At 39.9% G+C, this 15,677-nt stretch overlaps 2 protein-coding genes across 5 annotated transcripts in view; one reads left to right on the top strand and one right to left on the bottom strand.

The window, feature by feature from the left end:
• LOC145785985 (limulus clotting factor C-like) overlaps window positions 1–6,450 on the top strand; it is a 75,479-nt gene extending 69,029 nt beyond the window's left edge. The window contains exon 20 of the mRNA XM_082597678.1: window positions 1,153–6,450. Within this exon, the coding sequence (XP_082453804.1) occupies window positions 1,153–1,326 (174 nt within the window). The 3' untranslated portion in view covers window positions 1,327–6,450. The remainder of the gene's footprint in view (window positions 1–1,152) is intronic.
• The window catches only part of LOC145785984 (centrosome and spindle pole-associated protein 1-like), a 23,284-nt gene continuing 13,546 nt past the window's right edge, over window positions 5,940–15,677 (bottom strand). The window contains exons 16-30 of one of the 4 annotated variants that reach the window (XM_082597674.1): window positions 15,450–15,597; window positions 15,046–15,176; window positions 14,534–14,653; window positions 13,652–13,801; window positions 12,912–13,052; window positions 12,431–12,525; window positions 11,828–11,937; window positions 11,425–11,557; window positions 10,372–10,503; window positions 9,485–9,613; window positions 8,924–8,999; window positions 8,556–8,665; window positions 8,039–8,081; window positions 7,595–7,730; window positions 5,940–6,900 (exon numbers count right to left, since the gene is read on the bottom strand). In XM_082597674.1, coding sequence (XP_082453800.1) covers window positions 6,668–6,900; window positions 7,595–7,730; window positions 8,039–8,081; window positions 8,556–8,665; window positions 8,924–8,999; window positions 9,485–9,613; window positions 10,372–10,503; window positions 11,425–11,557; window positions 11,828–11,937; window positions 12,431–12,525; window positions 12,912–13,052; window positions 13,652–13,801; window positions 14,534–14,653; window positions 15,046–15,176; window positions 15,450–15,597 — 1,887 coding nt within the window. In that variant the 3' untranslated portion in view covers window positions 5,940–6,667. Of the gene's footprint in view, window positions 6,901–7,594; window positions 7,731–8,038; window positions 8,174–8,555; window positions 8,666–8,923; window positions 9,000–9,484; window positions 9,614–10,371; window positions 10,504–11,424; window positions 11,558–11,827; window positions 11,938–12,430; window positions 12,526–12,911; window positions 13,053–13,651; window positions 13,802–14,533; window positions 14,654–15,045; window positions 15,177–15,449; window positions 15,598–15,677 lie in introns of all 4 variants that reach the window. The other 3 variants (XM_082597675.1, XM_082597676.1, XR_014291236.1) reach the window with 3 other exon arrangements.

The following is a 15,677-nucleotide window of genomic DNA, read 5'->3' as shown; positions in this document are numbered from 1 at the left end:
CGAATATCATTCGTAGGCTATACACTGCCATTTCAATAGCGAGCAACTGCAAACCTTTGTTTATTTGTTTGAAACGTTTGTATCGCTTAGATAGGCTATAGCCTACTAGATGGCAATAGTGTATACTATTTTTCGTCATAACATTTCGTTGTTTTTGTTTCACACTACGTACTGTAAGCTACGTTCATTTAGCCGAGCCCTGGGTCATTGCTCCTTTAGGAGGTTATAACTTAGGCTATGATATTCCTCAGCAGGGTAACTGAGCATTCTAATATGAAGTTGCTGCCTTTCTTCAAAAACGTGGTGGAAAATGTTGGTCACTCGCGACCACTGTGAAATCTTATGGTGTTTGTCATCGATTATCAAATGTATTGCAGGTCACAGGTATGGCTGTGTAGCCTACACCATCCCTCGCACCCCCCGGGCGGAGGGGTCCACTCATTTTTTTCTGGTTAAAAAAAAAACTTCTACAGAAATTCGCTAATCAATAGCTTAAGCAAATAAGCAAGGCCGTATTTAGGCCTACTGCCCCACGTCTGTCTAAGGCCCCAGACATATTTAGTTCGTGCAGCGTTTTTCGGCTTGCAAATTTTACATGTAACATTCAATATTAGGCTAGGCTATGTATTTTTTTCACATTTGAAAAATACTGTCGTTCGCTCAACCACATTTTATTCACCTAACCAACGATATTGGATAGTTTCAGAAGTGGATTAAGGGGGTGAAAATTTTTTGTATTGCACAAAAAAACTAACAAAATAAAGCAATATTCCGAAGTAAACACTGCTCACTTAAATAGCCTGGTTAATTAGCAATTAAATTGATAAATTTTAGTGTTAACGGAGATAGGCTATGAATCGACGTGCCGTGGATATGGGGACGATACATTTTCGAAGTTCCAGCCTGCAACTGAAAGGTTGCACCGGGGGTTTGCGAATTCCTGGTTTTGAAAGAATTCCGGAATCTGTAACGATTGTTTGCTGAAATTTAATCTGCAAAATCTAACACAGCAATGTAGCCTAGAGAATAGAGATATCAGGAAATTTCAGATCTCTAGAAAAAAGAGGTCGTACTGTACAATAAAGTAGCCATGCAGCTGAATAAAGGTTAGGCAGATTTAATCGGCTAAATTTTTGTGACATTACTCCACAGGTTGTGAATGAGGCTACCGGAGAGCGCTGCTGGGTTCAGATTGGGATCGTCAGCTGGGGAAGAGGGTGTGCGCAAACAGTGCTAGTGGAAGGGAAAGAGATTCGATTGCCCGGTTTTTACGCAAACGTCATGGAACTAATGCCCTGGATTAAAGCGATGATGGCAGGCAACTAACGACGAACTGGTGATCAGACAGACGTTCTGCCACTGCCACGAGCTAATTGAATGTACAGTAGTTCCTTTTCTCTGTGGACCCGGTGAAGAATTTGTGCGAGTAAAAAATAACTTGAAGTTATCTCACCGGTTTATAGTGACAGTCTGTGTACAAGCTTATTTGACACTTTCAATGTCTTAGGTCAGGGTTGTCCAAACTTTATGGGACGCGGGACGCATTCGGCAAGGAAATTAGATCGCGGGCCGCAGTTGACATTTTTCCTCTTATACACTGTCTCACCGTACCAGATGTAAAGTAAAACACGTACATGTGTAAATGAATCTTTATATTTATCATAAAAACATATTGGGGAATAGATTAAAGAAGCTAAGATGTAAATACTACGAATAAGAGAGTTTTGGAAATTTTAAGCAACGTCAGTAGACCAGGAAACCTTATAAATAACTGACAAGTATGAATAAGAATAAACCATAAATTTATTCGTAAAAAATATTTAAGGAAGTACGTAAAACGGTACAGTTTACTTAAAATTCAGTGAGATGGGTGTGCCTGCATTTTGGAAGCCAGCTCCTTTGTGTCAATGTCAACTGAGGTTAAGGCTAAACGAAGGCAGGCTTCGAGAGATGTTTGTTTAAGTAGATTCCTCTCTTTGGATTTAATCGACTTCATTGCGGAAAATGCTGCTTCACAAAGGTAGGTACTGCCAAACATTGACAGCAAGTGCAATCCAAAACGGCGTAAATTAGGATAATGCTCTTCAGAAAGAAGAGGCCAAAATTGAGTGATTGGCAGTGTAGCTTTGCTTAATAAAAACTGGTCACTTTGCAAGTCACACAATTCAAGCTGCAAATCGTCATCGGCTTCTGATATAGTTATAGTCAGCGGAGCATTGAATACATTGAAGTTTTTTGGATTTAGCCATCAAAAGTGATACATCATAAGAAGCAATGGTTGTAGAAGACGAAGGCTTCACTAATTGAAACATGTTTTCTTGACGCTTACGCAGGTTTGATTTGAGATCATTGAGTAGGGCTCGCCGCGCCTCACCAGTGTATTTATCATAGCCAGTGACATGAAGAGTGCTGTAGTGTCGTTGTACATTGTACTCTTTCATAACAGATATCATTTCATTACAAATTAAACATAAAACTTATACGCGGATTTTTATAAATTTACCATTTTAAGGTTGTTTTTCTAGGGTCGGCTTATATGCGAGGATATACGGTAATTTTTTAAAAGTTTTCTAGAAGAGGCGGCGGGCCGCATTGAAGGAGGTCGCGGGCCGCATGCGGCCCGCGGGCCAGGCTTTGGACAACCCTGTCTTAGGTTAAGCAATTCCGTGTTTTCTCTTCTTTTTTTTTTTTAAAAAAAAACTTGTTCTTCCACTCCCTGTAATGCATCAGTAAACAAAAACACATCAATCATTGTTTGTAAACTTAATATTTGAATACATGAATTCAATAAGGGCCCAATTACCAGAAATGTGATTTTGAGATAAACGCGTTTTATTTTTTACTGCCATTTATCTTAGTGCTGGAACTTCAATATTGGTTATATGTTTAGATATACTGGTAAGTAGTAATAAGCATGAAAATTTCATCAAGGGGAGGTTCTGCTACGAAACTGTGGGGAAGTTAATTCACCAAAATTGGGCCCTTTTACAAATCAACAAGGTTGTATGTGCTACCAACTCTTTTTTGACTATTTTATTAATAAGAAAATGGGCACAGAATATAATCAGATTGATTCAACTACACAGAGAAAGGCAAAACTATCATGCAGCAATGTTTACAACATTTCAAAGTCATGGTCACTCTTCATAATCGGACTTTTCTTCAGGTTCACCGTGAGGCATGTGCGTATTCAAGGTCTTCATGTATTCTCTTCCCTCTTCTCCCAGATATCGTGCCAGTGACTGCACATCTTTTACTTTCTTAGGATTAACTGAACATGGACCACTGTGTAGGGGTTCAGTGGAGTATTCCACCCGGGTGAATGCTGGCTTTAAAAGGCGAAACTTTTGTTCGATCGTTCCATTCATATCTGTAGAGGTTACGATTTGTAGCTTGTTAGGAGCATCATAGTTAAAAACTTTGTACTGTGTTATTTTCCAGTCCTTCACGTTGGTTTTGTAGCATTAACCAAGTGCAGCTTTGAAATCTTTCATTTGATTTCCTTTCATGACGGTTAGCTGGAAACGCTTGCGTATCATTTCGTTCCATCCGGAGTACAACTCCACATGGTCTCGTCTTCTCTGCATCCTCTCGATAATGCCAAACTGTCGGTCACATGGTTGGTAACTGTGACCGCGCATGGGCAGACGGTGTGTTACAGAGTCAAATCTTCCATTCAATACTAAAGTATGCAGGTATTGCACCATGGTATTGTTGTGGTTTTGGCCGAGACACCCATCGGTAAATACATGCAATTTGCGTGCATTTGCATCAAGGTGATTAGTAATGTAGTCATGAAGGCAGCTCAAGACCTCATTTGCACCCCTTCTAGCCTCTGTTTCAGGCCAGGTATATATTCGACTTTTACCAGTTTTTGCCAAATGTATACCAAAAACAAATAACGACAGCTGCCGGCTATAAAACACATCTCCTGTTGCAATGTGTGGATATGGCATATTTTGCTTAAAATCAAAACACAGACACTCTGTGTCCTCTTGGTCTTTCACCAGTGCAGTTTTTCTTTCAGTGGCGTAAAGAATTCTTTGGCTTTTCGCTTGTGTACCGGTATATCAAGTTTGACTTTCAGTGCTCTCTGAGCGGCAGCGTTTGATTCAAGCTTTATGTTTGCTTCATGCTCAGCACACACTGTGCATACATCTGTCTTTGGTCTCCCAAAGCCATAGTTGAAATTTAGTTTGTAGTACTCATAATAGTACTGATACTTCACTTCACAGTCTAGCTTTTGTGGGTCTTTACCATCTTTGTACTCAGCATAATGTTGTGGATAATGTGTCTCGAGAAACAAAGTATACATCTTAAGGACATTGAGGTCAGACCCAAGATAGCGCCTTTTGTTCCCGTGACCACCATAGTGAGACACCCGGTAGGGGAAGCTGCAAATATGAGTATCGATTTTCAGCTTGATATCATCACTTTTAGTAATCTTTTTGCCATTCTTCCCTCTTTTGTTCTTTGGTGTGGTTCCTTGGTATCCAACGTTTTGTGGCATCAGTTAGCCCAATAATGCATCTTTATTTGCATCTAATAAAAGAATAACAACCACTTTAGCCTATCAGTGCCAACAAATAGTAGCCTACTGTAGTGACAGTTAAAGATACCGGTACTTAATAGCTGCATGAAAGGCTATACCATGATACATAAGCACAACTAGAATAAAAAAATATTGCTGAAACTGATTACCAGTACCGAAAGGAAAGACCAAATTAAACACATAGGCATGGACTTCTAAATAGTAGCATCTGGACTGGAAACTTACAGTTGGCCAACAGGGTTAGTTACTTGGCTGTTGGCTCATTGTTGGCCAACTGTTGTACCAACTGTTTGGCCTACTGTTGCCCACTGAGTTTTCAGTCCAGATGCTACTATTTAGAAGTCCATGACATAGGCCTACGTAAGTTACTGTAATGTTAAGTAAGCTATAGGCTAGGCCTAGCCTAAAACTAAAAACTCAACCATAAAAAATAAGTTGTTCTTTGCTACAGAAATTAAGTTATTATACCTGCAGTTGTTTCCAGTTTTTCTAGCATCGATCTTCTTTCCTTTGCTATTGGTGTAACTTTTCCCTTCAGCCCTCATTTTTTTAGCAGCATTCCGACCCCATTCTTTTTCTTCCTCTTACTTCACTAGCTTTTTCACAAGTTGCATCAGTAACTGTTGGTTCAGACATCTTCATAGGAATTACCTTTTTTATTCAGAGATAAACTGAAGGCTACCGTAGGCTACTGTATAACGACAAGGCTGATGCTGTGGGCTACTCTACCAGTACCACAGACCAGTAGACGGTAGCCACTTTAACAAGTCGAAATTCTGCCACTGAAATTGACTACAATGCAAGCGCCAACCAATCAGAAAGTGTTATAAGAGGCTATTGTCCAATTGTGACCCTTCTAGCACTCACCCAGAGAGTTAATGCTTGTTTTGAACTTTATTTGGTAATTACAGAAGAAAAAGAGCAATAGCAGTGGTGAGAATCGAACACGCGTCAATGAAATTATTACTTTCTATCCCTAACCCCTAAGCCAACCAGCTGACAAAAAATCCATCACTTAATTTGCTTTCTATGATCTTCTTTTTGCCATTTTTTACGTCACTTAAACCGTAGCTTATGATTGGTTGGCGGTTTCATTCTAATCAATTTCAGTGGCAGAATTTCGACTTGTTAAAGTGGCTACCCCAGTAGACTGTATGACAAACTAAACTAGTGCTGCCAATTCTAATATTACTAATCTTTATTCAAAGGAAAGTAATCTAAAAATGCAAAAATAATGTTTAATACATAAATAGTAAGCTGTTGCTATATTTAGCTACAGCTGTAAAAGTCCCACGAGCAAAGTCCGGCAGACTACACAAAGCCAACATTGTTTTCGCTTTAGCTGACTGAATGCAACAAGGGCCCAATTCCACCAGTTGGGCCCTTGTTGCATTTAGTAGAAATATTGACCGAGCATTTTTCACGTTTTGGTTATAGTAAATCGGCTGTTTTTGCACGCATCATGTAGAGGACACCAAGAAGAGGAGAAAAACACAAAAAAGTGAAAATTGGCAAAATGTGGAATTGGGCCCTTTTTGAATTCACGTATTCATTTCGATCACCTAAATATAAATCTTCGCTGATACAAAAATATGCAAAGTTACCAAAACACAAACAAAAGTGCTCTGCCATACAGGAAACAAGATATACTGGAGCTAACTACAATCTAACCTTTGTTCGTGGTTAAAGCATCGTATCACATTCTGCATAGCCTGTCGTTGTGCCTTAACCAAGTACAACCGATCCCAAATACAAACAATGCATCACACATTAAACAATCTACACAAATTGTGTACAATATTCCAGACAAACGATAAGATTTTGAATGGAACGTTTACCTTCTCGTGTTAAAATTGCTTTATCGACAATTGAACGCAATACAGTTTCAATACTAATGACGTAACGTGAAGTAATTTTCTCGTCATTATTGGATTGTATGGTAAAGTTGTTAACACCCGGCTGTAGAAAGTTTCCATCTTTATAATCGTTGAAACGACTCACAAATAACAACTTTTTGATAGCTGAGCAGGCGATATTGAATGCCATATAAAGGCCGCCCGTTTTGGGTAAACTCAACTACACAAGAAATCGATGTCCCTTGAAACAGTAACTTTTTCACGTCGCAGTAGCTGGAGGCCCAGTTCCTGGCCTCAGCCACAACTCCGTGTCCACTGTGTTAACGGAGGGGGAGCGCTCATGCTGGGGGGCACTGATAGAAGTCCCCTTGCGTGGACGACGTGGATTGGGGGCAAAAGTTTCAGGGGTAGCCGGAAGGTCATTTGTGGTCTTTTGTTGGTTGACAAAGCGATCCAGGATGTCGTCAGGGTCAGTGAGGGAGACCTCGTCACCTGAACCGATGTAGAGTGTTATTGCCTAACCAGCCGACCAGAGTAAGATATATGTAATTGTAATAATGACTACAACAGCTCAGGTCTTATTTTCAATTTGATATCAGATTTAGAATGATCAAGAAATGAAGTATCTTCTGACAGGTGTCAAACCCACAACAATGTTTGATATGAACGACTCGGTTACATGTCTTGTAATGCAAGAAATTTATTCTCACACGAGTCAGTTCAATCATATATAGCTAAATATCGATTTCGATCAGCTAGATCATCTTCAGTTAAGCTTATTCAAATAGAAAATAGGTTTCTATTTGAATAAGCTTAACTGAAGATGATCTAGCTTCTAGCTGATCGATATTTAGCTATATATGATTGAACTGACTCGTTTGAGAATAAATTTCTTCGCAGATTTAGAATGTCATTACATTATTCCTCAACTTCTCCTCACTGCGTTATGCAAGAAAGCACACAATCAGTACCGTTTTCAAAGTCTTCGAATTGACCTAATCTGGAATCGATATCAGATTTACCAGATCTTGAGCCAAATGCGAAACCTCTCGGCCAGTGAGCTGGTACCCTTTTAAGCTTTCATATGCAAGTAGCACAGTAGTAAACCAACCTCTTCACACCCAACCATGCACGGCATTACTTCTAAACTCTTCACATTCACTATACAATCATTTGCGCGACTCACCCTGGATTGCTTTGAGCTTGTTGAGTCTGTCCTTGTTTTTGTTCGCCATCCTGTCTATGTCAAGTGTGGCCAAGGAGTTGAGGGAATTCACGGAGTAGTTATCCGGGGCGGCTCGGTATGTGAGGCCTCCTTCCTCCTGGAAGGATGCGATTAGATTAAGATTTAGGCAACAGAGCAGGCTCCTTATTTTCGAAACTGGTGTTGATCAAAAAAGCCTCTACGATCATAACAATGAGTGTCACATGCTTGTACTGTGCATGGGTTGAATCACCAACGCAGGCAGCTTGAAGCAGTTGCATAAGCACTAAGGCAAGGAGTTACTTTTGACCCTATCAACAATGTAACCCCCTCTACTGTTCGTCCATTAAACAAAACATTAATTGGTAAGCAACCGACTTCATGTCATAGTGGTCACCCTCAAAAGCATGAGATTGTTAAACATACCTCGCTCCTCTTGACTCGTCTCCTCTCACGAGCCGAGGGTTTCCTGCAAAAATGAGACGATTGAGAGTGGTACACATCGACAGATGTTGCTGTGCAGTGTACGAGTAAAGACGAGATCGAATGGGAAGAATACGGCTACAACCAAGCAATGGTATATTTGTTAGGAACAGCACTTGTTTAAAACACGCAAGTTGAACACACTGCAGAAGTTGCACAAGATTTCACACACAAAAAAAATTACAAATACAATCCCAGACAGCAAAATCTGTTATTTTTATATTTATTCAAAGTCTGCAGACATTGCATCAATATAAAAATAACGGAAGTAGTTGTCTACTGTAGGATATAGCAGCATGGCTGTTTGAAATCAAAGTGCTTTTACGATCACGTTTGCCTTCCGCCTTAATCGTCTGCTACGGGAGCGTGTCATGCCAGGTATCGAACAGGGAAGCTTGGCATTACGCACCACCAGCTCAATTTGATGAAGATTTAAAAGTGATCCCATTCACAAACCCACCTCCCGGGGCGGGTCGGAGACGATGGAGGACGGTTCTCCGCATCATTCTCCTCCAAAGGAACAAAGGTTGTTTCCGTTTCCAGTAAGGACGCATAAGATGCAGATGGTGGCTGCACAAAACCACTGGTAGTTACATTATGATCGAACGTAAAAATAATACAATTTTAACTTGTTGATCAATCGGCACTATTGACTTCGGTCCGAAAATATATCAAGGCCAATGGTATGAAGTGCCACATATAGCTTAAGATAGTAAAATCAGAGAGCTTTGATTGACATGTTAATTTCTATTCTTGACCTTTTTGTTTCTACTTTATTTTCAAAGATATAAAACAATCGCGATATAACAATTGTCTTGGTAAACTTACCAACAAACTAAAACCATTTTGAGCTGATTTCGTTGGAGACCTTCTGCTATGACGAGGCTGCTCCACAGTCTTGCTTCTGAAATAGCAAGAAGTGAAATCAAGTAGAAGGTGGCTACCGATGTATGTAGTTCCGATGGGAGTTCTACTAAGCCTGTGTAGGTAGTTAACGGTAAAGGTTGTCCAGCCGAAAGCGCGATTTTGATACATTTGAAAACATGATTTTTGTACGTCAATGGATGCCGCGATGATGGTCATGTCACGCTATTGGTGTTTCACCATGGCGAAGATGTGCTTAAAAAGACCTGTCTGGAACTGATCGTTGTAAATTGTCACATCATTGATGAAACCAAAGATTGGCTGCTCTCTAGTAGCCTTCCAGTGTATTCCGGGAACACCGTGAATCCGGGGTGGTAAAAGGACAGACCCTCGGCCCAAGAAGCTCACATAATTAAGATCACATGAGAGCTCACATTATCATGAGGCTCACATGATCATGAGGCTCAGATGATCATCATCACGAATATGACGAGTATCTTTGTAATAACAGACATGTCGACTCACTTCAGGGTCTCTATTTTCATTAACTGGTTCTTGATCATCTCTTCTTGCTGCTTTTCCAATGCAGCTGTGTCCGATGGAGTGTCTGGATGTTGGATGCGAAACATGCGAAGGGATGCAGTGTCATCTGGCCTGGAACAGTATTGTGATTACGAAAGTACCACAAGACTCTTTTGGGATCATCAAAGAAAACACATATTAAAAAGGATAATCTTGGAAAAATGAGGCGATTGGAAGTCGAAAAGTAAAAGCAAGGAAAGCGGAAGAGAAGATGAAGAGACTGTGTGGCAGACCTTGAAGTAGCAGGAGTGAAAGAAGAGGACGCTGCTGACAGAGTGATGTGAAGGCTGCACCGGAGACCCTCTTGAAGTGGGAAAAAAAGCCATAAGAAAAATAATGGAAAGCTTGGTGTCTTACAAATTAAGGCAGTAAAGAAAGTTGCAAAAAGCAGATGGAATGATGACAACGTTACATTCTTTTCAAACAATTGAATATTTATACCAAAACGAAAGAGCAGCAGTGCTTATATCAGCGCTGGCTAAATAAAAAAGATTGTTTTTCACATCACTGAGTTTCTTACAAGGAGAGTTACCGGTGCGGTGGCTCAGAGGTAAGAATGCTCCCCTCGGAATCGGTAGGATGAGGGTTTGATACCCTGTCGAGTCATACCAAAGACCTTATAAAAATGGTAGCCAACTAAATTTGCTCCTCGAGGCACTCAGCAAGGAAGGAATTAATTTAGACGTAATCTTGTTTCAGCTGCGGCCTTTGGAAGCTGCGCTGGAACTGTCTGCGCCTTGAATACAACAACAAGACTACATGAATAGTTGAATACACATGAATACAACTTGAATACAGCACATCGTATCAAAAATACATATAAAAGAAACCTGTGTTTGAATTCGGAAAACTCTTTAAGAGCCTTGCTGTTCGGTCTGTCCACGGTTGGGGGACGATGGACCACCTGGACAGGTCGTTGCCGGGTGCGAGAGAGATCGACCACCGATTCTGGCTGCCTGTTGCTAAGTGATTGCCACAGTTAGTCTCGAGCGATTAGCATATTCAAATCGCTTTTAATGTGCATGAAACAATAGCCAATCAATTACACATATTGTGGGTTGGTAAAGGTGATCTCATACTTAATTCCAAGCGTCGAGATGAGAGGACAAGGTTCTCATTGTACTAAGCCTTAAGCACTAACGAGAGTAGGGTGGCCAGTTCCTTTCTCTCGATCGCCATTCCATCAGCAATTACGCCCACCCAATTTTTACACTCTGGGTAGAGGTGAGCAGTGTTTTCAACAACCAGCTTAAGCCATTTGCAGAACTAGGTTCGCATAATTGGAAAGCCAACGCCCTATTTGCTGCGCCAACGCGTCTTTACCTTACATATAAAACACTCAATATATTAAACAAACATTTTTCTAGCCTTACACTTTATTATTGAAATTAAAATGATTAGCATGAAGCTTAGCAGTTCTCCAGCATACGCATTTTGGTAATCAAACTAATTTTATCATAATATGACATGCCCGAACTGCTACCACTCTTCGAGTCTTCATCGATGGGGCCATCAAAACACACCAATTTGTCCAAATTCAAAAAAGCAGGCAAACTGTTGATCATTTGATTTTACTGTCCATGGGCTGCACTACCCGGTGGTTACAACATAGTTCACCGATGCGGGATCACTTTTTAGGAACCGACTTAAAGACAACAAGCTTCACGTGTGAAAGTTCCATGCGAAACTGCTACTACTAATTTAGTAGCCTACTGACACTAGACCATTTAGAGTATTTAGACCGAAGGACAAATAAGTAAAAAACGCGTCCTAAATACAACTAAACTTAAAAAACTAAGAAACAATATTGTTACAGTTGTTTTACTACTTCAACGTAATTTTACATCAGACTACTTAAAGATTATATAATTTGGTAAACTCACATTGTACTGGGCTGGTATGTTGGTTGCTGATAAACGGAAGTATCCGAGTTCCTCAGCTGAGTTTCAATACGCTGCTGCTCGCTGAGTAACTGCTTACGCAGAGCAGACAACTCTCGAGATATCCTCTTTGATTCTGTGCAACATACAACGTAGTCAGGACAGGAATGAAAACACAAAACTGGTTTCAATTCGGTTCTTCTATGCAAGTTCGGTATTGCAAATAACCAGACGTGTGTAGTTTCGTTCGTAGAATTTCGTGAATTTTTGTTTTCTGCATCCAGATACATGGTTCTCCAACTTAATCTTAAAAATTTCCGACATTTAAAAGTTTCTCTGGCTTATACAAACTAAATTTTAGTTTAAATATTGAATGAAGACATTTAAGCGAATATTAAAATATTACCTCTCGACTTCTCGGGCCGGACAACAATGTTTGGAGTGTGTTGTCGTTCATACGTCACAGGTTGATACTGCTGTGCCACCGGCGGAGGTGGCTGATGGACGACATGCTCTCTGTAATTCAATGGCAGTTGCATCTCACTGCTGCGACGAAGTCAAAGCACATTCACTGGATTATTATCGTTTGACAAGCAATGGCCGAATTATGACAAGCAATGGCCGAATTATGACAAGCAATGGCCGAATTATGACAAGCAATGGCCGAATTATGACAAGCAATGGCCGAATTATGACAAGCAATGGCCGAATTATGACAAGCAATGGGCTAATTTGTGTTAACATCAATTTATTGTTCAAGATACACCAAGATAAGCTTGGAGAATGCTGTATCTAAGATATGTTTGCAAACATTCTCCATAGATGGAAACGCTTGTATTATGCTTAAGACGTTCTAACCAGTCCAAGTCGACTTACAATGAAAACTACGGTTAAAGTAAAAATAAACAATTATTTACAAACAACACAGCGCCATCGCGCCGGTGGAGTCAAAATCTTTTTGTATTGAAACTAATCGAACGTTTGTGATAATTGTCAAAGCACATCTCACGTGACAACTTGCTTGGAGACGGTCTCTTTCTGCGACATGCTTGATCGAGCAGTGTTGATTTTTTCTGCCTTGATATTTGGAGAGCCACTACTTTGCTGTAAGACGTCATAAAAAAAAAACAAAAAAATGAAGGGCTCATAAGATGATCTTATGAAGTGTATAAATTATATACGATATCTAACAGTAACATGATAAAAATTAAGGTCATAATTTCATCAGGAAACAAAAAGCATGCGCAATGCAGCGATCGATCATCGGAACGATTGAAGCCACAGAACACAAGAAGCTAATGAACTTCTGTTGAAGTGGTATCAGTGGCACTTCAAATACTGGAGGGGACAGGAACATTTAAATTACCATATTATTAACCAAATAACTAAAATATGTTATATAAAAAGACCTGAAGTCTACCGTTTATGTAGGTAAGACACCGTTTATACGCAGTCGCATTACTAGGAAATCTTTTGAGAAAACCACTAACCCTTAATTTTTCCTCCAGTTCTCGTTCTTTTTGTGCTCTTTCCGCTTCTTCTCTTTTCCTTTGCTCTTCCTTTCTCCTACGACTTTCATCCAATCTTTTTTCTTCCAATGCTCTTTGGAGTTCTTCATTCTTTCGTTGTTGCTGGAAGGAAACAAACAGAATCAATTCAAAAGCTCTCAAAACATGTTAGATAAAAACAAGCCGGCTACATATGTCAAGACCGCAGTTAAATAGTTTTGTCTTCAGCTGAATTACTATACGAACACAAAGATTAAGACCTGTAGTCAACCATTTTGGAGAAAACGACATTATTTGCAAGCAGATAAACTGTTGTATCAAACAGTAGACTCATGCAAATGGTTCATATTAAGAAAGAACACAAAACAAAAAAGTTTCAAACTGGTGTGAAACCCTTGGCAGTGCTCGATGTAAACGACGACTGTGCTACAATACAAAACAACTGCTTTTTTCACTTTAGTTAGAACAAACCTTGTATGTTAGCACCTTATGTTAAACATACTGTTTGATTTAAAATACCGTTTTAGTAAAATAATGTAAAGTATTCAAATACAATGATTGCAATTAGTCCGGATTACCAAATGAGCTCACCTGAAAATAATATTGAACGTGTCTAAACCCTACTTGCTCAGCTAAAGAAATGGCAGCACTGGCTCCATTCTGTTTATTTTACATGGTTTCCATCGTGGATATTTCGATGCAATAATCATGCGATGACACACCTCAGCAATTTTCTCCTTCTGCTTCCTTTGCTCATTATCGTATTCCTCCTGCATCTTCTTGTTCTCATCCTGCATCCTTTTCTCTTCTTTTTCTTCTTCAACCCGCAATCTCTCCTTCCTCTCCGCTTCTAAGCGTCGCCGTTCTTCAATCTAGAATTTGGAAACAAACACATCATTGACCAACTGGGAAAGCAGATGCAGACCTTGCTTAGGAATCAGAAGACATCGGTTCGGTTCCTGACTGAAACGTTGCTAGTTAAACTACGTTTATGACGCCAGAAAGCAAATTCTCTGCTAAAGCCGAGGAAGTATAAGATAATTCTTAGGTAACAACATAGATCGCTGCATTGGACTTGTAGGCTTGCAGAACATTGAAGGTGACACATGAACAATATCAGATATAAGCAAAAGTCCAGTTTTAATCCTGAGATGTCCTCGTTACTGAGGGCGGCCGGATCCACCTCCACGTGCCGCAATCGCAGTTACATAAAAACTTATAAAGACACAAAACACAATGTTCCATACTGTTCAAAAACTCGGAAATAGAAGATTGTTTCGTGGTTATTAATTAATTTATTCATGGCTGCAATGCTTGCGGAAATAAGAAAGTAAAACAATTAAAGCCTTTAAAAGTAACAAAAGGGTTACAAAGCGGTTAGTCTATCTACATTATACATAGTATACAACCTAAGTGAAAGAACAAGACATCAACCCTTAGCTGGTTGAAGAAGACAAAACACATTGGCATTTGTCCGCCCTCCATAAGCACAAATGACTGTATCGGTAAGTGACGGAAGTTTTAGTTATACGTTAAGTTAAGAAACTCATAAAGGCAAAAGGCATTCAACTAATCAGCCAAGCTTATTCAAATAGAATACATGCCTGTTGTTGTAGCTCATCTTTGTACACGTCCTTCTGCGACTTCTGCTCAAAGGTTTCTTTATGTTCGAAGGGATTGCTTCGGCCAAACCGTGGAGAAAGATGCTCACTCATCATGGTCTCCTGCAAATGACAAGCTTCATAATAGTCCGTTTAGCAAAAAACCTATCTTTGAATTTCTGAATGCCTCAAGCCTAAAGTAAAAATGTAGGTAAACGTGGTTCAATCCTTGGCTACCGACACTCAGGTGTAGGATCGATCGATTGTAGGAATCTTTTATCCTCGGACTGAGAAAGTTTCTTTGGGAGCTTAATCTTGGCAGTTTTGCCAATCATATACATACATACTGTAAGTAAAAACTAGGTTCAACCGTATATTCCAAATTTTTACATGCAAAACACATTTGGAGGCTAGAAATACTCAACACCAGATGGAATGTTTCGCTAATATCATCTTTGGTATTGATAGTTAGAATAACGAACCGGTAAAAGTGTAGTCGATCGGGGCAAACTTACTTGTTTACTCGACTTATGAAAAATTTCTTCTGTGTTTTCGATCATTTGTTGTCGCTGCTTTGCCATCTCAGCCACCTTGTTCGGGTCTCGAACCAGGTCCTCATTTTGTATGTGCATTTGCCGCAAGTCAGCTGCAATATGTGTTGTATATACAGTATAGTCATTAGTCAGCTGTATACACTACTCTACCACTGCCCGACTTTTACTCCACCAAGGGCAGTTAGTTTGTCAAAGCTGGAGGACTCTAACATCAACAGGCTGCTCAAGGAATGCGCAGACATCTTATGCCGATGAAATGCAGTTTAAAAACTTTTCACACACAAGATGAAGAAGCTGCAATAACCACGAAGCGGAAAAAGGACAGAACCATTAATCGGAAGCCACCGGAAACAAGAGGAACTTACAAACAAGATTCCCATGAAGATCTCTCATGGGAGCCCCGCCTCCTCCTTTACCCCATGGATTATAGTTCATCGCTTCCATCTCCATCCTCCTATCATATCGCTCCTGCTCCAACTTTGCTTCCCTTTTCTTTTTCTCTTTTATGCTCATCTGAAAGGAAAAGTGAAACTGAAAATGACGTAAAGCCAATGACGACATCATTTCAGTTTTAGCAAATTGTTGAACAGTCT

This window comes from Aplidium turbinatum, chromosome 16 (genome assembly GCF_918807975.1).
Source record: "Aplidium turbinatum chromosome 16, kaAplTurb1.1, whole genome shotgun sequence".
NCBI classification, from domain to species: Eukaryota; Metazoa; Chordata; class Ascidiacea; order Aplousobranchia; family Polyclinidae; genus Aplidium; species Aplidium turbinatum.
This window is presented reverse-complemented; position numbering and strand designations above follow the sequence as displayed.